At 35.9% G+C, this 22,594-nt stretch overlaps 1 protein-coding gene across 9 annotated transcripts in view; it reads right to left on the reverse strand.

The window, feature by feature from the left end:
• The window catches only part of KIAA0825 (KIAA0825 ortholog), a 447,444-nt gene that overhangs the window by 392,888 nt on the left and 31,962 nt on the right, over positions 1-22,594 (reverse strand). For 2 of the 9 annotated variants that reach the window (XM_058276251.2, XM_058276247.2), the window contains one exon: positions 8,648-8,723. The exons of 5 other annotated variants lie outside the window; for them this stretch is intronic. In XM_058276251.2, coding sequence (XP_058132234.1) covers positions 8,648-8,686 — 39 coding nt within the window. In that variant the 5' untranslated portion in view covers positions 8,687-8,723. Of the gene's footprint in view, positions 1-7,136; positions 7,241-8,647; positions 8,724-9,640; positions 9,736-22,594 lie in introns of those variants that run through there. 2 more of the 9 variants (XM_058276252.2, XM_058276261.2) reach the window with 2 other exon arrangements.

Genomic DNA, 22,594 nt, shown 5'->3' on the forward strand with positions numbered 1-22,594 from the left:
TTAAGGAAATAATCATAATTTGATATAAAAAAGAATGACGCCTCTTAACCTAATTTATAGTCAATCAAAAAGAGGAGCCAAGCCTTTTCAAAATACAATAACAGTTTTTGAAATTGCCATTTTACAGCAATGCTTTTCATTTTCATTTCTGTGGATCTGATCATTTTCTCTAAAAAACAGTGCTTAATATTTCAAGCAAGTATTAACAGGCAATCTAATATTAATTATTGCCCTTTAAAATGATTAAAGAGTTATGTTTGAAAAATTATACCTAAACCAAATATCTGCAGATGAAGTTTCAACCCTAGGCAAATAACAATTGAGTTATAAATTCCCAAGAACAGTGACTATAATAAAATATGAACATACTATACTCTAAGCACTGCCAGAAACATGACAATAAAGTCATAAAAATCATACCTTATATGATCAAAAGAAAGTCCACAAAAATAATTTTGAGATGTCCAGGAAGATGACGGACTAGAAAGACAAAGGACGCTTCTCCTCCAGAAAAATAGCTAAAGGACAGCCTGAGTCGACCAAGAAAAATATCTAGGGTTTAGGACACCAGGCGAATGCTGGACACCACCAGAAGAAAAAGGGAAAAAGGAGGGGAATTGTAACAGCAGAACTGTGAGTTGAAACAAGCGGCTGCTGCTGCTGGCAACCTCCTCCACACTAAATACATTTTAGAATTCTCAAGCCTCTGAGCCAGCTACAGACAAGGGGCTTCAGGGATCCACCGCCCCAGGAAAGGGAAGAGAGAGGGACACAGACTAAGACTGACTCAGCTTTTGATTCACAAATTGGTCTGCTGTGTCCCAGGAGCCCTTCGAGGCCCGGTGGGACTGTGCCATTGTTTGCCTTGGAGCCAGCAAGGAACTAAAGAAATCTGACCCTCCCAATCTCCTTCTCCACTAACCTGGACACAGAGGGGAATGGAATTATGTTCTACCAGGGAAAAGGGAGCCCGCTGCCAGAGCGAGCTGGAGAACCCTCTGAGAAAGTTTGAATTACAAGGCTCTTGGCCTCAGGCAGGAACCTTTATCAGATTGATCTGGTCTGTGTTTCAGGAAACACTGGCCAACAAGGCTTTGAACTGATAGGGCTGCCACCAAGCACCATCTGCTGGCAGACAACAGTAGTACGCATGAGAAAATTAAAAATAAATGAGACACTTTTTCTGGCTTTTACAGCCTCCCTCCCCAAGGCCCTAGGAAGTGGGTCTGCAACCCATTGAGTCCAAAGCCCAGTTTTAAGCAACTAACAGGGATATTCTAAATGATCCAGGTCAAACAAAGAATCAAAGAGCAGCAATAACACAGAGTTTTCCGCCACTAAATTCCTACGAAAGAGAAAGAAATTGAACATCTGAGTAAACTATATCCTAATCAGAAGCCTAGACATCAGCAAAAAATTTTGAGCCATACTAAGAAAATGGAAGGCATGGCCCAAAGAAAGGAATATATCAAAGCCTCCAGAGACACAGGATTTGAGAGAATCAAGTAACAAGATGAACATAAATTTCCAAAATCAAATTAATGAGTTGAAAGATAATATGGCAAAAGAGATAAACAACATCCAGAAGACATTGAGAGAGCACAAAGAAGAAATTGAAATCCAGAAAAGAAAAGTAACAGAGCTCATGAGAATGAAAGACACAATAGGTGAGATAAAAAACACATTAGAGGCATGCAACAACAGTCTCAAAATGAAAGAAGAATTGATACCCAAGACAGAACAGTTGAAATTGAAGAAAGAAAAGAACAGAGAGAGAAAAGGGGTTCAGGGTTTTGAATGGCAACTCAAAACACAACATAGGTATCGTGGGAGTTCCAGAAGGAGAAGAGAAGGGAAAAGGGGCAGAAAGAGTATCTGAGGAAATAGTAGCTGAAAATTTCCTAACATTCATGAAAGAAATGAACTTACATGTCCAAGAAGTGCACAGAATAAATCAGAATAGACCTACTCCAAGATACATACTACTCAGAAAGTCAAATGTCAAAGATAAAGAGAAAATTCTCAGAGCGGCAAGGGAGATGCAAATCATCACACACATACAAGGGATGCCTAGTAAGACAGTGTAGATTTCTCATCAGAAACCACAGAGGCAAGAAGACAGTGGTATGATACAATTAGGAGACTGAAAGAGAAAAACTGCCAGCCAAGAATTCTGTATCCAGCAAAATTGTCCTTCAAATATGAAGGTGAATATAAAATATTCACAAACAGAAACTAAGAGAGTTTGTAAAAAAGAACCAACATTTGCAGGAAATATTAAAGGAAGCCTTAGCGCCTAAAAGAAAAAGATAGGAGAGGCTTGGAGGAGAGTATGGAAGAAAGAATAGCAGAAAGGATAACCGAAAGAGTAAAAAACAGATGAAAATAAATGACATAGAAAATCAAAGAATAAAATGGTGGAAGTAAATAACGAATGTATGTAACATCACTGAATATGAATGGATTAACTCCCCAATCAAAAGACAGAGGCTGAAAGAATGTATAAAAAACATGATCCATGCATATGCTGCTTACAAAAGACTCATCTTAGACCAAGGGATACAAACCAGCTGATTGTGAAAGGTTGGAAAAAGATATTTCACACAAATAGCAACCAAAAAGAGCAGGGGCAGCTATACTAATATTGGACAAAACAGACTTTAAATGCAAAAAAGTTATGAGATACAGAAGGCTATTATATATTAATAAAAGGGACAACCCACCAGTAAGATATAAGTCATAAAAATCTATGCATCTAACCAGGGACCCCCAAAATGCATTAGACAAACTCTGGCAAAACTGAAGGGAGAAACAGATATCTCTACAATAATCATTGGAGATGTCAACACACCATTCCCATTGTTAGATAGAAGATCTAGACAGAAGATCAACAAGGAAAGAAAAAACTTGACCAATATGAAAAACAAGCTAGACCTAGAAGACATATACAGAATATTGCATCCGAACTCAGGAGGTTATACATTTTTCTCAAGTGCCCATGAGTCTTTTCCAGGGTAGACCACATGTTAGAGAAAAATGCAGCTCTCAATAAATATAAAAAGACTGAAATTATGCAAAGTACCTTCACAGATCATAATGGAATGAAAGTGGAAATCAATAATAGACAGGAAAAAGGTAAACTCACAAATGTGTGAAGGCTAAACAATACACTCCTAAATGATCAGTGAGTCAAAGAAGAAATTGCAAGTGAAATCAGTAAACATTGAGACAAATGAAAACGAGAACACAATTTATCAAAGCTTATGGGATACAGCAAAGACAGCCTTGAGAGGGAAATTTACAGCCCTAAATGGATATATTAAAAAAGAAGAAAGAGCTAAACTCAAATATTTAACTGAACAACTAGAGACACTAAAAAAGAACAGCAAACCAATCCCAAAGCAAGCAGAAGGAAAGAAATAATAAACATTAGAGCAGAAATACCAGGTGGAACCACATGGCAGGGCCGCACACCCTCAGTTGGCCTCTGATAGCAGGTCCCAGCCCTTCCCCCCTACCCCCCGCTGTCCTGTGTGCCCGATGAGTTGCCCCTCCTGCCTCGCATCTGGACCAGGTCCAGTGCGGAGAGCCCCTTGTCCTGTTTTGGGGTGCAGCTGGAAAGGGGGCTGCCCCCTTGTCCGTCACACACGGCTCGTTGGCGGGGAACCTGGTACTAAACCAATGTAGATGACCTGCTTCTGGGTCAGGGTTTCATATGTAGCAGAGCAGCTCACTTGCTGCAATCTGTTGAAAAGGGTTTGTAAAAAGACAAAAAAAGAAAATTAAAAACAAAAATTTAAAAAAGAAAAAAAAAGCAGAAATAAGTGAAATTGAAAACAACAACAAAAAATTTGAGAAAAATCAACAAAATCAAAAGCTGGTTCTTTGAGATCAATAAAATTGACAAACCCCTAGCTAGACTAACAAAGAAAAAAAGAAAGAAGATGCAAATAAACACAATAAAAAATGATAGGGAGGAAGTTACGACTGACCCCACAGAAATAAAAAAGTATCATAAGAGATATCTTATGATAAAAGTATCATAGTATCATAAGAGGATACTATGAGAAACTGTATGCCAACAAACTAGACAACCTAGATGAAATGGACAAATTCCTAGAAATGTTACAACCAACCTACACTGATGCTACAAGAAATACAAGAACTTAACAAACCATTCACATTTAAAGAGATTAAATAGTCATCAACAATCTCCCAGCAAACAAATGTCCAGTACCAGATGGCTTCACAGGTGAATTCTACCAAGCATTTAAAAAAGAATTAACACCAATCCCGTTCAAACTCTTCCAAAGAATTGAAGAGAGGGGGAAACTACCCAACACATTTTATAATGCCAACATCACTCTAATACCAAAGCCAAATAAAGACACTACAAGAAAATAAAATTACAGACCAAACTTACCCAAACTGATTTATAGATTCAATTCAATACCAATCAAAATTCCAACAGTTTACTTTACTTATTAGAAAGGGCAATTTTCAAATTCATTTGGGAGAGAAAGTACAGCTGAATACCCAAAAGCATTCTGAAAAAGAGGAGGAATTTCACTGCCTACCTTGAAACATATTACCAAGCAACAGTGGTCAAAACAGCATGGTAGGTACTGCCATAAGATAGACATATTGATCAGTAGGACAGAATTGAGAATCCAGGGAAGCAGACTTGACTCAATGGATAGAACGTCTGCCTACCACATGGGAGGTCTATGGTTCAAACCCAGGGCCTCCTTGACCTGTGTGGAGCTGACCCATGCACAGTGCTGATGCGTACAAGGAGTGCCATGCCACGTAGGGGTGTCCCTTGCATAGGGGAGCCCCACACGCAAGGAGTGCACCCCGTAAGGAAAGCCGCCCCGTGCGAAAGAAACTTCAGCCTGCCGAGGAGTGGCACCACACACAAGGAGAGCTGACATAGCGAGATGACGCAACAAAAAGAGACACAGATTCCCAGTGCTGCTGACAAGAATACAAGCAGACACAGAAGAACACACAGCGAATGGACACAGAGACCAGACAACTGCTCTCTGTGGAGAGAAATAAAGGGGAGAGAAATAAATAAAAAATAAATCTTAAAATATATAAAGAATTGAGAATCCAGAAATAAACTCTCACCTCTATGGTCAACTGGTTTTTGACCAACCTACTATGTCCATGCTAACAGGACAAAACAGTCTCTTCAACAAACAGTGCTGAAAGAACTAGACACCTATACCCAAAAGATGAAAGAAGACTCCTATCTTATATAAGAATCCTTATATAAGATCCTTATATAAGAATCAACTCAAAATGGATCAAAGACCTAAATACAAAAACCAGTACCATAAAAGTACTAGAAGATGGGAAGTGGACTTGGCCCAGTGGTTAGGGCGTCTGTCTACCACATGGGAGGTCCACGGTTCAAACCCTGGGCCTCCTTGTCCCGTGTGGAGCTGGCCCATGCGCAGTGCTAACATGTACAAGGAGTGCTGTGCCACGCAGGGGTGTCCCCCGTGGGGGAGCCCCACGCGCAAGGAGTGAGCCCCATAGGGAGAACCGCACAGCGCAAAAGTTCAGCCTGCCCAGGAATGGCACCGCACACACGGAGAGCTGACACAACAGGATGACGCAACAAAAAGAAACACAGATTCTTGTGCCGCTGACAATATAAGCAGACAAAGAAGAAGACGCAGCAAATAGAGAACAGACAACGGGGGGAGGGGGGAGAAGGGAGAGGAATAAATAAATAAATCTTTAAAAAAAAAGTCTAAAAAAAAAGTACTAGAAGAAAATGTAGGAAAAGATCTTAAAGACCTTGTGGTAGGTGGTGGTTTCTTGGACCTTATACCCAAAGCATGTGCAATAAAAGAAAAAATAGATAAATGGGACCTCCTCAAAATTAAACACTTTTGCACCTCACAGGACTTTGTCAAAAGAGTGAAAAGGCAGCCCACTCAATTGGAAAAAATATTTGGAAATTGCATGTCCAATAAGAAGATGTTACAACTCAATAACAAAAAAACAAATGACCTGATTAAAAAATGGGCCAAAGATTTTAATAGACATGTATCCAAAGAAGAAATACAAGTGGCAAAAAAAGAATACATTAAAAAATGTTCAATATCACTAATGATTAGGGAAATGCAAATCAAACTACATGGATATCATTTCACATCTATCAGAATGGTCACTAATAAAAAGACAGAGAACTACAAGTGTTAGAGAGGATATGAAGGTAGGAACACTTATTCACTGTTGGTGGGAATGCAGAATGATACAGCCACTGTGGAGAACTGTTTGGCAGTTCCTAAAGAAATTGCATATAGATTTGCCACATGACCCTGCAATATCAGTACTGGACATATACCCAGGTATCCATCCATCAACAGATGAATGGAAAAACAAACAATGATATATTTACATGATGGAATATTATGCGGTGTAGGAAGAAATGAAGTTATAAAGCGTATGACAACATGAATGAACCTGAAGGACATTATGTTGTGTGAAGCAAGCCACACACAGAGGGACAAATACTGTATGACTGCATTATTATGAATTAAATACATTGTGTAACATATTATATGAATGGATTTGCATAAAATGTAAATATAAATCAATTTATAAAGATGAAATTTGATTAGTGGTAATGTAGGGTTAGGAAAGGCATGCTAAAAGGTATGGAGTTTTTCTTTTTGGAGTAATGAAATAATTCTAAAACTTTTTGTGATGATGAAAGTACAATTTGTGATTATACTATAACCATTGATAATATACTTTAGATAGATAGTATGGTATGTGAATGTATCTCAATAAAACTGCTTAATCAATCAATAAATAATTATACAAGAATAGCCAGACATAGCAGCTATGTACACAAAGGGAAACATAGAGAAATTGAGAGGTGAAGATTTTTCTTGTTTGTTTTATGCTTATTAATATTTTTGAAATAATAAAAATGCTCTAATAATGATTGAAGTGATGAATGTACAACTATGTGGTTATACCAAATACCATTGAGTGTACATTTTGGATAAACTGTATGCTTTATTAGTATGTATCAATAAAATTGATTTATTAAAATGAAAAAAATAATTTTGGAATATCACTTGTCGTTTTACCATATTTTAAAACAATACCTCTCTATCCAAGGGTCTCTTTTTCTTTAAACTCTCCCACACAATAGTTAGTTGTTATTTTATCTTTCTTCTGTTTCTTCAATAATAAAATACCAGAGAGTCAGTATTCTTCTTATGACTAAACAACACATATTTAACAAGGACTGGAAGAAGGTGGAAAAGCCAACCATCAGGAAGAAGTTCACACTGAAATAGAGTAACTGAAGGGGAAACATTAAGAACATGTGACTACTTTTCTATGGAAAAGCTCAATGAAGGGGTTCACATGCCTTCTCAGATCTGTGGACAGACTGTGAAATTAATGTGTCCACAAGCTCATGTGAAGCCCTTTCATTCAGTATCAGCATCTAACCTAACATATACCTAATATAAACACTGCTAATGAGCATAGTAAGAAAAAGCAGTATTCTGATTAATGAAAAATAACTATGTTCCATTTGTAACTGAACAAGTTTCAGAATTTTACAATATAAAAAAATAAAAAATATAAAAAAACATTTAATTCTATATGTTACTGAATCAAGAATCAGTAGACTGAATCCTGATCCTGGTTTCACTAATCTCTGTGTGACCCTTAGTAGGTCATTAGACCTCTCTAGAGAGAGCTCACTTTGCTCATTTATAAAATGAGATGGATGGATTTATTAGGTCGAAGGTTTCTTCTATCTATAAATTTGTTGTAGTCTCTTAAGAAAAGGAATGAGAAGGACAGATTTCTAAACCTCCCAAATGAGCATTCCAATAGACCTGGCTATTTCATTTATTGATATAATCATTTCTCCTGTCTCTTGGCCTCTTAGAGCCATTTTTAACCCTTCCATCTTCTCGTAGGCTTTGGTCAGGCCTGCTAATTGGAAAGCTGAAGTAGACTCTGGATTAGCAAGAAATAATTTGTGAGAAGAGGAAATGTGAGATATCAAAAAATTATTTTATGGTAATAAGGAGTCCCTCTGATGTCCCACTCTCTAAATTATTCTAAGCAGCAGATAGCCAATGTTTCTGGGTTCCTCTATCCTGTCAGACTCCTTACTCAACACAAGATACCCAAGACCAACTGATTTCAAGAATGGCTCCACAAGGAAAAGAGTGACATCAGAGAATCATCCTCATATGCCATCATGTATCCTTGATCTGTTATCCTGTTCATTGGCTACTGGTTTGATAATTAAGCAAAAGAAAAACTCTGACTAGGTCATCATTCTTAAACCAGGATCAGCCTTTTCTTCCGGCCAGGTCATTTTCACTTTTTCACCCATACCTAGTTACAAAGTAGGCTTCCTATACCATTCACAATGTCCTATCAGCATTATATAATTCATAATTTAATGTTTTACTATATCCTGACAATTTTACCTAGTTTCAGTGAACTCAGACACTGGGACATGGATTAAAGTTATGACTGGTAAATAATAATATTAATTATAATAATAGCTAAAACACTAATGTACCACTTATATGGGTAAGCATGGTTCTAAGTACTTTTTATAAATATAAACTCATTTAATACTTACCACAATCCTATGAGATAGGCTCTCCTGCAATCTCCACATTAAAGACGTGGTAACTGAGGCATAGGGAAGTTCATGTCTTGCCCACGGTCACATAGAAAGTAAGTAGAAAAGCTGAGATTGCAACTGCCTTCAAAAACTGTCCTAAATCACAATGCTAAAAATTACTTCTCCGTATAGACTCATACTTTAAAAAAATTATTTGACCTCTTATATATGTTGAATAAATTTATACATTGCTGCCATATACTTTTATTTTTTACTATTTGTATGGTGTATCTCTTTCTTTTTAAAATTTTTTTTAATTTTTAAAGAAGTTTTAGATTACATAAATGTTACATAAAAATATATATAGGGAATTCCCATATGCCCCACACACATACTCTTTCCCATTAACTCATCTTTCATAAAAGTGTGGTACATTTGTTACAATCGAGAATAATTATAAATTTCCTTCATTACAAAACTTTTGTAATTACAAATAAATTATTTTTAAGGTTATATCTTCCCCTGTGATGTTTCAGAGTTGTCAGAAATTTTTTTATTAAGAGTTGAAATTTTGTTTTAGCTTCCTGAAAAGACTAAAACAAGCCTCAAGTGGATCTCAATTTATCGATTTTTTATACATCAATATCAATATTTTATACACTGAAGTTTTACATTAGAAAATAAAGCATTTGTTATTCTAGCCAATTTATTTTCTCAACTCTCATCTTTATACTAGGTTTCCCCCCACAGATTGCTAGCTTTCTACTAATAATTGTGGAAGTTCTGAAGTACTGTAATTATATGGGCTGGAATATATCTGGTAAATACTCATATTAACACATTATAGCTATTAAAATTCCCTTTTAAAAATATAAAATAGTTCATTGTAACTACTCTCTTAGTGATTAATATATATGTGTGTCTGAAGTAGAAATTGACAGGATCAGTCGGAATACATTATTGCAGCTTGACAAGCAAACATAATTAATTGTCATATGCTTTACTCACCAAATCTGACATTGCTTTCATTTATTTTTAAAGGGACTTTTCTTTCTAGGAAATATTTTCATTTTATTATCTTTTTATAATCTTCAATATGCAATTCCAGCCACTTCTTCCTTCAGTGCACTAGTGAAACTAAGATAATGTGAAATTGAATTTTAATTTCAGCACTTTTATAACTTGGCATGCATACATTTCAGATAATTTTAAAATCATTAAATTATTATATATTTGGAGAATAGAACTAACTAATGTCACAAACCATGGGGTTAATGATTAATAAATTTTTAAGTATAGTAAAACTAATTTGGGGAATAATACATCTGTATTAGTAAAAAGTTGACATTATGGAGTATTTAAAGATAGGTAGCTAACTATATTATGTAACAACTGGAAATAATAACCATAGCTTATGAGATGTCAATTACATTTTTAAAAAATTCTCTTTTAAGAAGCTAAGGATGAGTTGAACTTAGCATGCAGTCTGAATATAAATGGGTGCCTAATAGGGGAGGACAGACCAGTATGTCAAACCTTCAGTGTTGTTGCTAGTAACTATGAATCTTGTCCTTCAAGTAGGTGGGCCCCAAGGGGAGGGGAAGGGAGAAAGAACAGGGGGCATTTTGGGGGCAATGGAACTGTTCTACATGAACTAGCAATGATGGATACAGGCCTTGTTAAATTTCATCAAAAATTTATAAAATTTATGGTCCAAAATGTAAACCATAATGTAATTGATTGACCATGGTTAGTAGCTATGTTTCAGTATTTGTACATGAGTTGTAACAAATGTATCATCCACATATAAAAAGGTCATTAATATGGGAAGGGGGAAAAGGGGAAGGATGGTGGGTATATGGGAGTCCCCTGTATTCTGTACATGACTTTATTGTAACCTAAAACTTCTTTGAAGACTAAATGAAAAACAGTAAGACACAATAAATGGAGGAAAATGTCACTGTACATACAGGATAACAGATCTTACAATGATAAAAAAAATTTTAAGTATTTTTTCATTTCATTATCTTTTAATATCCCAACTTTTTAATTTATTTTTTATTTTTTTTAATTCTGTATTTTATTTATTATGCCTAAAACTACAATGATTATTTCACTTTCTTATTAATTGTATTTGGCTATTTTATTGGTTTCATTTTTCAAGAAGTTTTGGATTATATAAGGGTTGCAACTGTGGCCAGGGAGGATCATTGGTTTGGGGTGTCAGTGATGGGAGGAAGTGTACCTGAGCATACATAAAAGGCATATCAAATGTTCATGGGGCATAGTCACAATGGATGGAGATCCACACAATAACCAAAGGAGTATTAAATTCCCATCCTGGGGAACTCTGCCACATTCTCTATTGGAATGGCAAGAATGCTCAAGTACAGAGGCAATGACTAGTGAAGGAGGATGGTCCATTGATGGACCCTTGATACTGATGACTATGCTTATGAACCTTTGCTCTTGAAATTGAAACTTAGCCTGTGTTGTAGGGTACCTAAGAGTTACCTACTGGGAACCTCCCTGTTGCTTAAATGTGGTTTTTCTCTAAGCCAAACTCAGCATATAAATGCAATAACTTTCCCCCAGCGTGAGACATGACTCCTGGGGTTGAGCCTCCCTGGCACTGAGGGATTGCTGCCAAGTACCAACAAGCAATGCAACTGGAGAAAGAAAAAAAAAAAACCTTGACCAAAAGGGTGAAGGTAAAGACAAATAAGTTTATATGGCTAAGAGACTTCAAAGGGAGAGGTAACACTTACGTACATCTTAGCAGGATCTCATTGACAACCAAAGCAGACACTATGCCAAATAGAGGGGCTCCTGAGGCCTATGGAGACATCCAGACACTATAGTCAGGGCAGATAGCTCAGGAGTTTGGTCCCTTGTCAGTGGGTCAGTGGGCCCTACTTTGGAATTTATGCTCCCTTGTGTGACAGAGCTGGACTCAGCTGTGGTTTCCCTACACATGGCTCTTCTGTCCTTCTATTTGAACCTTTAATTAGTACTAGAGTTGGTAGGTATACATCCAAGAGACTTAAATCTTAAGGCTGTCCATTTGCCAGCTGGGCCTTGAATCTCAATGGGGTTGCAACACCTACTCTCCAGTTCATTAGACTCACCCAGAGCAACTAACAAGGAGGAGACAATGGACAAACAACATACCAAGGAATTGAGAGTATCTACAACTGCAAGCAACAGAGTCCCATTCATTGGCCCACCTCAATTAAAGGTAAAGTAGACATCACCTTCACAGAGTCCTCAGGATTGGGGAATGACCTATGGACTAAAGTAGACTTACTAGTATTCTACTATAGACTTATTGTGATTCTAGCAATGGAAGAAAGATCACTGATATGGAGGCAGTGGCCACTGGAGGTTCTGGGGGTAGGGAGAAGGAAAAACAGGTGTAATACAGGGACATTTTTGGACTTGGGAACCGTCTTCAATGACATTACAATTACAGATACAGGCCATTATATATCCTGCCATAACCTACAGAGTTGTAAACTACAATATAAACTATAATCCATGCTTAGTGTCAATGCTCCAAAATGTGTTTATCAATTGCAATAAATGTATCACACTAATGGAAGATGTTGCCAATGTGGGAAAATGTGAGAGGTCTGGGGAGTGGGGCATATGAGAATCCCCTTTATATTCTATGTAACATTTATATAATCTAAGTACATTTTTAAAAATAAAATAAATTATATGAAAAAAAAAAAAGAATTAAATGGGTGCTTCTAAAGAATGCAGGGCTCTTAAAATATGTTCCAGGGGTTTAAGTATTTCTTCCAAAATGTTTCTAATAGTACCAATTAGCCGGTATATTAATTTGGTACTATTCTCCTAAAATATAGGTAATTTTAATAATTAGCTTAACATTAATTTGGTGAAGTCAAAAGCCTCCCTGGAATTTCTCTTTTTTTTATAGCATAGCTTCTCAAAATAGCAGTCTATACTTCCTGGCCCTGTGTTTTTACCTTTCATTTTATGAAACACAGAGAAGTTTGGTTTTTGCCTATACCCTTAAACTGAAAACTGACAAAACACTTTTTACTTCCTCTCATACTTAACCTTTTTTGCACTATTTGATCCTGACAGCTATTCTTTCTTTGAAATTGTGTCCTCCCTTGCCAAACTTCCAAAATATCATGCCTCCCTGGCTCTCTTCTTGTCTCTCCCACCACTGGTTCACAGGCTCCTTTAGAAGACACCTCGCTGGGCAGCTGGCCAGCTCACATTTCTTTTTGTATCTGAGAAAACACCAGATATTCAATGGAGGTTAAGTCCATTTCGGTGCTACAGGACCTGACTTTCCTGGTTTTAACTAACTGATCCAGGGGACAGGCATTTGACCCAAACTGAACCAATAGGATGCAAACTCAACAAAATTTGAAATTTGGAATGAAAGCAGGGACAGGGAATATAACTGATGGTAAACCAATCAAGTTAAGTCAAGCCTCCCAAGAGAAGGTGTGTTCTTTTGGTTGCCCTTCTCTGACTGACTGGCTGCTCTTAAAAGCTTTTCTTTTGGTTCTCTGTGAGTGAGAAACATACACTATTAATCCTCCCCCTTCACTACCCTATGGCCACTTTGTTTTTTGCTTAAATTAACCAGAATTGTTTTTATTAAACTAATGTACAACTTGATTGGCTCCTCTCCCATTTCTGCCATTAAACACTGAGAGTCACCCAGGGCTCTCTCTAGATCTGCTTTTTATTTTAAACACTTCTCCTAAGCATTCTTCGTGTCAGTTGTCTGCATTTATTTGTTTGGTTTTCTTTTCCTTTGGACCTCAGAAAAACCTCTATTTGGTTATCTTTTTACAATCTTCCCAAATTTCCTATTCACCTTCCTTGGCTCCTCCTCTTCTTTCTATTCATTTCATGCTGGAATTACTAAAGGCACCGTTCTTGGTTCTCTTTTCACTCTACATGCTTTCATTGAGTAACCTCATTCATTCCTATTAGTTCATCAATTAGCTCTATGCTAAAAATCCAAAGTCTGTATCTCTGACAGTAGCCCCTTCTCTAAAACCCCAAGGCATATTTCTAAGAGCTCACTAGACAATTACACTTTGTTGACTCAAAGGTCTCATAAATTCAACATGTCCAAAATTTAATTCAAAATATTTACCCTAAACAGGCTTCTCTTCCTATATCACAGGGTTACCACGTACCTAATTTCCTTCTACCTCACCTTAATATCTTAAATCAGGGGCAGGAAAGTATGGAACATCCAGTTTTTACATTTTTAAAGGTTAAAAGAAAGAGAGAGTCCATATGTGGTCCACAAATTCTAAAATATTATCTGGCTCTTTACAGAAATGTTTGCTGACCCTTGTCATAATGGTCATCAACTTCTTTGACCCTAACTATCCCTAATGTCTTAAATGGTCACCAAATGATCTTAAATGTCTCTGCTACCGGAGCCCCAAATATGGACATTATTTCTTGCTCAAAAAAAAAAAAAGTCTCCTAAATGGCTTTCAGTGACCTTATTTTTTCATTCTAGAATGCTTTCCATACTGGCACTAGACTTCTCACTTTACTAACAAAATGTGATCATTTTACTACCTTGCTTAAATTCCACTGAGGGTTCTCCACAGTACATAATACAACTCCATATTCTTTGATATTATATATATACGTATATATTTCCTCACATTTACTTATTTTTCTACCATATTCTCCATGACTGATAGCATTGAAATAGTCTCCTAGCTAGACTGGAATTCCTCTAATTCCTTCTGCTAAGGATGCCTTCAGTAGACAATCATATTTATGGAAGGCTTTTACTTCATCTAAGTAGATAACTCTATTTATAGGCAAGATATAACTATAATAACACAGGGGAAAAAATCTACAATTTTGGCTTAAAACACTTTTAAAACATTGTGAAGAGGCCCAGGAAAACACACCTGAGAAAAATCACGATTAATATTTATACTTTCAAATAAATATAAATGTAATGTTTTATATCTCTGTTCAGTGTCCATCTACAAAAAAAAGGAACTAGATAAAAATAATCTTTAAGGATCCTTCAAGTTTTAAAATTCTATAATTTTAATCATGTGATCTGTTTCTTTAGTATTTAATCTTTGTCACATATTCTTTGCAATATACATTTTAATTCTATAGTTGAATGGAAGGATAATCTGTTGTTCATTAAAAAAATTCATGAGGGGACCCGAAAACCTCTTTAAAAAGCAATCATTGAAAGTAAATATTGGATTTCTTTATGTTAAATCTGAAAATCATCACTATACTTGCTTCTTACTTAATTTGCTGCTTAACATATCTCAACTGTGACTCTATCATATCAACATAGTCATCATGATCCAAGCTGCAAATAATAGAGAGTGTCAGTGTCAATTTTGCTTTCTCACACTTGCTTCCCTTCACTTCATCTGATTTTAATAATCCCTGTCAAACCACAAACAGTCCAAATTACCTTCATGACACAGAAGCTTTCAAGGAGCAGACAGAATCTCAACTTTCATTTAGCAACTACAAAAGAAAGCTGTCCAGTCGGACAAATATTATTTCCACACTTGACAATCTCTACAGTTGAGCATGTATTTTAATTTTAACTAAACCTGCCAGGAGTTTGATATGAGCTTCTTGTTTTGCGTAGATTGAGTCAGGATTATCAGACCAATGACTGTAATTGTAATGAAAGGAGCCAGTATTTTCTACTAAAGGATGAATTATATACCCATGCTGAGGGAGCCGTGTGAGCATATAAGAGATAATGTATAAGTAGAGATTATAGGAGGAAAACTACTTAAATTAGGTGCTTTAATTACTAAACAAAGTCTAACGATATAGAATACATTCTTGATGTAAAGTTTGAAAAGTAACAGCTCATAAATCAAGACATAAAATAGTTAAAAATTTTATCCACAGATAGTATTGAGAAATAAATTCTAAGAGTGTAGTCCAAGGAGATGTTTGAATTGTTTTGAACAATTCAGAAATCTTCAAAAGTAGATTTCTGATATAGTTCTTCATGTCAGTTGTAATAAAACTGATTTACTTCCCAAGATACCAAAAAGTTCACCCATTGTTCAATATGCCCTTATACTGAAAGTGGAAAACTTGAAAAGGGCAGAGTAAAAATGAATAAAGATAATACGTTTGTAAAGAAGTATCAGAATAAAAATTACAGTGGAAAATATCCGAAGGGACTAGTGTATCCTTGAAATTTAATTTATTAATCTTCAAACTTTTTTTAAAGTTTCAAATTTAGAACTATTTCTGGGAACATTTCCTTTCTGAGATAGGCCTGAATTCCTCATGAAGTTATTAGTACTACCCAACTGACCAAGGTTAGTAATCCACCCAAACTGCTGCAAGTGATACTATTACTGGATCCTTCTATTCCCAAAGGTCAGTACATCGACTTTCAGGGTGCTGTTTCTCTGCCAAGTCTAGGCACCACAACTGTATCCTTTACCAGCTCCTTTTGTTTTCCTTCCTCTTCATCCTCTGATTTGGACACTTTAACCCACATCCATGTCTTCTACTACAACCTATATGCTAGAGCACCAATTTTTATTATCCAACTCCATTCTATATAACTCCCTTGGATGTCCCACAGATATCTCAAACTCAACACCCCAAACAATCTTATTATTGTCTTAAAGAGACTTCTTCCTTCTCTTATAGAACTACTCTCAACCTAGGAACTCATATTAGAAATGTGGGGATCATCCCTCACATTTCAACATTCTTTTACCAATCTGAAAGCCAAATGATCATCTTCCCTCATATCGCTCATATCCATCCATCCTCTCCTTCTGTCCCTGAATTGATTCAAATCCCAGCAGCAAGATTACTACAGCAGTTTCCTAGTTTCCCTCTATCTATCTCTAACTCTCTCTAAGGCACTTGCTATTTTGCCACCAGAATGATCTTTGTAAAGCAAAGAGTAGAGTAAGTGATTATAGCAAGATTTTAAAGTCTGACTAAGACAAAAGTTACACTCTTAAGAAAAAAAAGGAAATCAGAGGAAGGAGTTAGCTTGTATAAGGAAATGGAGTGTTCGTTTTAGAAATAATGAATTTGATGCATAAGAAATAGTCAGAAATCCAGAAAGCATTTGGAAAAGTGGGGCAGAAATTTGGGAGGGAGGGGAAGAAGCATATATCTACAAAAGGTTCATAAAATTTATCATGTAAAACAGGACAATTTCTTGAGAGCAAAAGGGAGTGCTACAAATAATTGATATTATATAATTTTTGAAATGTGTATTTCTTAATCAAGTGGTTTTAACCTATAAAATAATCTATTCAAAAACTTTTCAAAAACATTATTCTAAAAGATGAAAATAGCTATATCTGTGTTCATTAAAGCAAAAAATCTTTATATTATTTAACATTAAAAATATATACACAGGTAATTCATGATGCATTTTCATATGCTTTATAATCAGTTTCTTAGCTGTATCTGTCCTTAATACTGACCCTAATATTTTTCTGAAGAAAGCACTTTTGTCAATTTGATATTACTTTTATATTTTTTCCAAGCTGCATTTTATAGTTAATCAATTTTAAAAATTGATACACACAACTGACTCTTCTATATAGATTATAATATTTTAAATTGGGAAATACTCCTCTTCAGGGGCCAGGTGTCAGGTAAACTTATTAAGTTCAGAGGAAATTTTGCTAAATGAAGAATATTCTCAATTTTAATTTTTAATAATGAAATATATAAATACTTAAGACAAAATAATTTTACAGTACTAAGTTTTGTGTCCATGAAGAAGGTCTTTCTTTAATCAATGTTTTTAAAAGACAAACAAAGCCTGAAAAATAATAGACTTTATTTTAATTTTATTCTGGATCAGAATATAAAAAACTTATTCAATTAAAAATACAAGCTCTATCAAAAGATTTTCCCTATAAGTCTAGATATTACAAAGCACAATTATAGATTTTAATAATTAAGTCTTGTACAACATTTGCGCTCCCGTCATTTAATTTGTTACACCGTTCTCCCTTAGACTTCATGGTGATAAATTTCAATATCTTCCTGTTTGCAAGCTTTGTTTTCAGTAATTGCAATACCCTAAAAGTTTGAATTTTTTAGGTTCTCCATTTGTTGAATGCTTTCATTAAAGAAAAAATATTACAACCAAAATGTAAGTGATCTTTTTTAAACAAAAATTTTTTATATGATTATAGTATATTCCCAAAATAATTCTTCAAAGGCTCAAACATTTCCCACTAATGATGGTAAGCACAGAGAGAATTCATATTACTATTCTTATATATTTTTTAAAAATTCAACACCAGTCTAATCATAAAAAATTCTGTATACCACTTACTGTGTATATGTAAACTTATTTGTACATTTTGACAATTATAGTTTTCATTTGGATTAGGCAAAAAGATACGGTTATGAATTAGTGGGTATATCACAACAAATTCCAAATAGTTATCTTAAGTTCCAAATTTATTAAAAACATTTTTTATGATGTGTTCCACCATAAAATACATTTTTTATTACCAGAAAAAATATATATATATACACATATATTTATGATTTATTTGTAGGTTTTAATTACTTTTACAATGACACATTTCACCTGTGTGGTAGGTTGAATTACGTACCCCAGAAAAATACTTTCTTAATCTTAATTCACTCCTATGGGTGGGAACACATTGTAAATAGGCCCTTTTGAAGATGTTATTGCAGGTAAAATGTGGCCAACTGAAATAGGATGAGTCTTAATCTGGACTACTGGAGGCCTTTATAAGCAAAAGAAATTCAGTAATAGTAAGAGAAACACACATTGAAGAGCAGAAACTGGAAGTCAATGGAACCCAGGAGAAAAAGGGGAAGATGCTGCCATGTGCATTGTCATGTGACAGAAAAGTCAAGAAACCAAGGTTCAGTAGCAGCAAACCCAAAAATGCTGCAATCTTTGGGGACAAAGCATCACCTTGCTGACACCGTGATTTGGACCTCTAGCTCAAAACCGTGAGCCAGTAAATTCCCAATGTGTAAGCTAACCCATTGTATGGTATTTGTTTTAGCAGCTAGGAAACTAAGACAAACTGTGACAGAAAGACATTCCAAATGCTTTAGTGTGATTCCATGAATTAAATGAAAACCTTTAACCATTATGGGAATTGATTTTTTTATTAGAAGCATCAAATGATACAGATATAAAACTAGTACTATATAACTGCTGCTGAAGTTCTAATGGAGCCAGTATATTAACAGCTATTGTTTCACCTTTCATACATGTACAAGAAAACTTGAAACTGAAAATGAGAGAAATTAATTTAGAAAAACAGTCATTTGATCTAAATAAGTCATTTTCACAGATGGATGCATCTCTGAAACTAAGTATTAAAATATAGTGTTCTCAGGCATGGTCTTAAAGTAAGATTATATAGTAGATTAACAAGATTCTTCAGCAGATTCATGTCTTCTTGTTTCCATGTGGTCAGTGATATTATTACACACCCCCACCATAGTGGACAGTAAATGTCAATAAACATTTTATGTGAATTACACATTAATTCTTTAAGTCAAGGGAAATCCAGTACTAACTTTTCATTAAAGGTACCATGATTTTTTAATCACTGTTGCCAAGAGTTTTTACAAAATAATATTGTGTTAGCCAACAATAAAATAAATACCTAGTTGTAGATTTATACCACATGATATATGATCAACCACCTGAAGCAATGCAGTTCAGACAATATTCACTCTAAAGCAAAAGAGTCAGGATATCATGTAATCTACAGGCCAAGGGCCTGAGCCCAGCACAACAGACTGGCACATGATGTGATCAGCAGGGGTGGCAGTATCAAATACTTCTGCCACTACCATCACCTGAGACCTGAAGGAAAGAACTGTACTGAACTGCTCATGCCTGAGGGCATTATCAGCAAGCACCTGCAAGAAGTCACTAAAAAAGATGTGCTAGCTTATGTTACTTTAGGAAAGGATCTGGAAAAGAGAAATGGGTTATTGTCAATTTAACCATATGCTGAAGTGGGAATTCTGTTCACTACATTTAAAAATGAGACTATGGCAAGAGTTAGAAGTACAAAGGTCTACTTAAATCCATTCTGGTTTATTTACATGAAACTATTAAATAATATTTTATTCAAATATGAAAAATCTAGGACAAATGCTAAACCAGATGAGATACTGGAACAAAAGGCATAAAATGCAATTGTTATGGGCAAACTTGATATATGGTGATGTCACTTCATGTGATAATTTAAATAACATTATAATATATATATAATGGAAGGTTATGTACCTATTATAAAATATAATCTAGCTCTCCATGGCATGACATGAAAAGATATCCAGAATACTGCATTATTCAATCTTACAAAGCAAGTTCTAGAACTATATATATATACATAACACATATATAGCATCATATGGTATGATATTTTTGAAACAAATGAGCTTTAAAAGCCAAGAAGAATACTGAACTATTAGCAAAGTTAATTTGTAGTGGTAAATTTAAAAATGGACAGGGGAAAGGAGAATTTTTACTCTTTATGATCTACTTTTGTTTGAACTTGTTATAATGAGCATGTCATAGTTTGATACATGAGAAGTAAAAACAAACACAATATAAGAAATACTAGAAAGCATTAGCTGATTAAGTATCAAATCAGTGGTTTCAGTAACAAATGATCTGGGAGTTCCACAGTGGAGAGATCCCTGGGAGCTTAGAGATACAGAGAAGCAAAGCCCTGCATAGAAAACCGAAGGTAAAGGTATTCCCGAATGTGGAGGCCCAGTAATTTTCTAAAGTCTACAGTCTGGCAGGCACTACAGTTGGAGACACTTAATCTTTCACTATTTGTAGGGTCAGATCTTCTACAAATTCTGGGAATGACAAATTCTGGGAATGAAAGGAGAATATAAGAAACCTCAGTAAAAAAAATAACTTGAAAAATAAATGAGTTAGTCTCCTGCTTATTTCTCTCCTATTCCACAACCTGGGCTATCACTGATTTGCTTATTGCCAATGTATAAATTAGGTCTCCACCTTGAGATTCTGCCTACTTCACTCTTCCTTCCCATGTAATGGTAAAACACTCTCAAACCCCAGCTCCACTACCTGTGCTAGAATTCATGGACTACCAATTGGGGGCCTGGTAATTAAGGTGATGAGAACATCCCTGGAGCATAAGTGGGACTGTTTTGGAGAAGAGAAGAAATTCATAGATAAAAAATAGGAAAAGTTAAAATCAAAGAAGTATGCTATGGTCAGATATTATAAGGCCAAGTTCTTCTTTGGGAGGAAAATGTTTGGACTTTATCTTGTATATTAAAAAAAAAAGAGTTATAGAAGATTTCTGGCTAAGAAAGTACATGTCTAGTATTTAACAAATATTTACCAAACAGGGTGTTAAGATAGTTTGCTGTAGGACAGAATAGAGACAACATCAATTGGAATTACCCAGATGAAGATGATGATGAACAGGAAAAGGATACAGCCATGATAAAAGAAAAGATTGTTTTCAAAATGGCCATCCAGGGTATTGACAGATAGCTCGGGGCTCCTGAGTAAGGGAGGCAATAACACCTGAGAGAAAACTAGGCAGGTGCTCCCTGTCCCAGAAGTCAACAAGCTTGGACATGAGACCCAAGTTACTAGAGAAACCACACAGGACAATGTGAAAATTAGATAATCATGTTAAGAAGGAAGTTTGTGGATTGTGTTATTAGAAACTACCTAAGGGTGAAAGCCAGGGCTTGGTTCTTACAAAGTAACAAAAATCAGTGCAGGAAAAGACTGATTATGATAGTAGTGATTCAAATAATGAAGTGGGCATCATACTTGTCAAAGGTACAGATGGTCTTGACCATGCAGTGCATGTGTATGTTTGCCTTCAAGAAGCTGGCTGAGCGTGGGACATGACACCCGGGGATGAGCCTCCCTGGCACCGAGGGACCACTATCAACTACCAACTGATGATGCAACTGGAAAAGGACCTTATACGGAAGGTTCAATGCGGATCAGCAGAATATCCATGTCTACATAAAATAACATGACTTTAAAATGCTGTTTGACCTAAAGTAAGGGGGAAATGGAAAGGAGAAATGAGTTTATATGGCTACAAGTTTCTAAAAAAGAGTCTGGAGGCTTGCAGAAGGATTGCCCTCATGCACAACTGAGCAGAGTCAGAGAGACAGATAAAGCAGATACAACCCCCAGATATTGGTTCCTTTGAAGGCTAAAGAAACCCATGGGAGTTATGGTCATGGCCGATGGGGTTAACTACCAGGGCAGATGGCCCCTCTTTGGAAATGGTGTTTATGTGTGATGAATCTGGACTCAGATGGGATCTCCCTTCATAAGACTTTGATGCTAATGTGCTGGAGGTGCAGTTAATGTTGGGGTTTAAGATATATTTAGGGGATTTGAATCTCTGGACTGACAATGTGATAGCCAGGTCCTGAGCCTCAACAGACTCCAGCACCTACAATCTGATCTATTGGACTTACCACACTCAGCTAAGATGGAGTTGAAGAAGGACAACCACCACACCATGGAGCCTAGAGTGATTACAACTGAAAATGGGAGGATTGCATCCAGCATCCATGTGGAATCTGAGCCTCCTCTTGACACAGAGGTGCAATGGACACAACCAATCCAATGTCCACATAGAAGAGGTGGCATTGGATTGGGAAAAGTGGACATGGTGGACGATGGGTATGGGGAAAGGCAGGAAGAGATGAGAGGTGGAAGCGTCTTTGGGACATGGAGCTGCCCTGGATGGTGCTTCAGAGGTAATCACCGGACATTGTAAATCCTCACAGGGCCCACTGGATGGAATGGAGGAGAGTATGGGCCGTGATGTGGACCATTGTTTATGAGGTGCAGAGGTGTCCAAAGATGTACTTACCAAATCCAATGGATGTGTCATGATGATGGGAACGAGTGTTGTTGGGGGG

This window comes from Dasypus novemcinctus, chromosome 2 (genome assembly GCF_030445035.2).
Source record: "Dasypus novemcinctus isolate mDasNov1 chromosome 2, mDasNov1.1.hap2, whole genome shotgun sequence".
Lineage (NCBI taxonomy): Eukaryota > Metazoa > Chordata > Mammalia > Cingulata > Dasypodidae > Dasypus > Dasypus novemcinctus.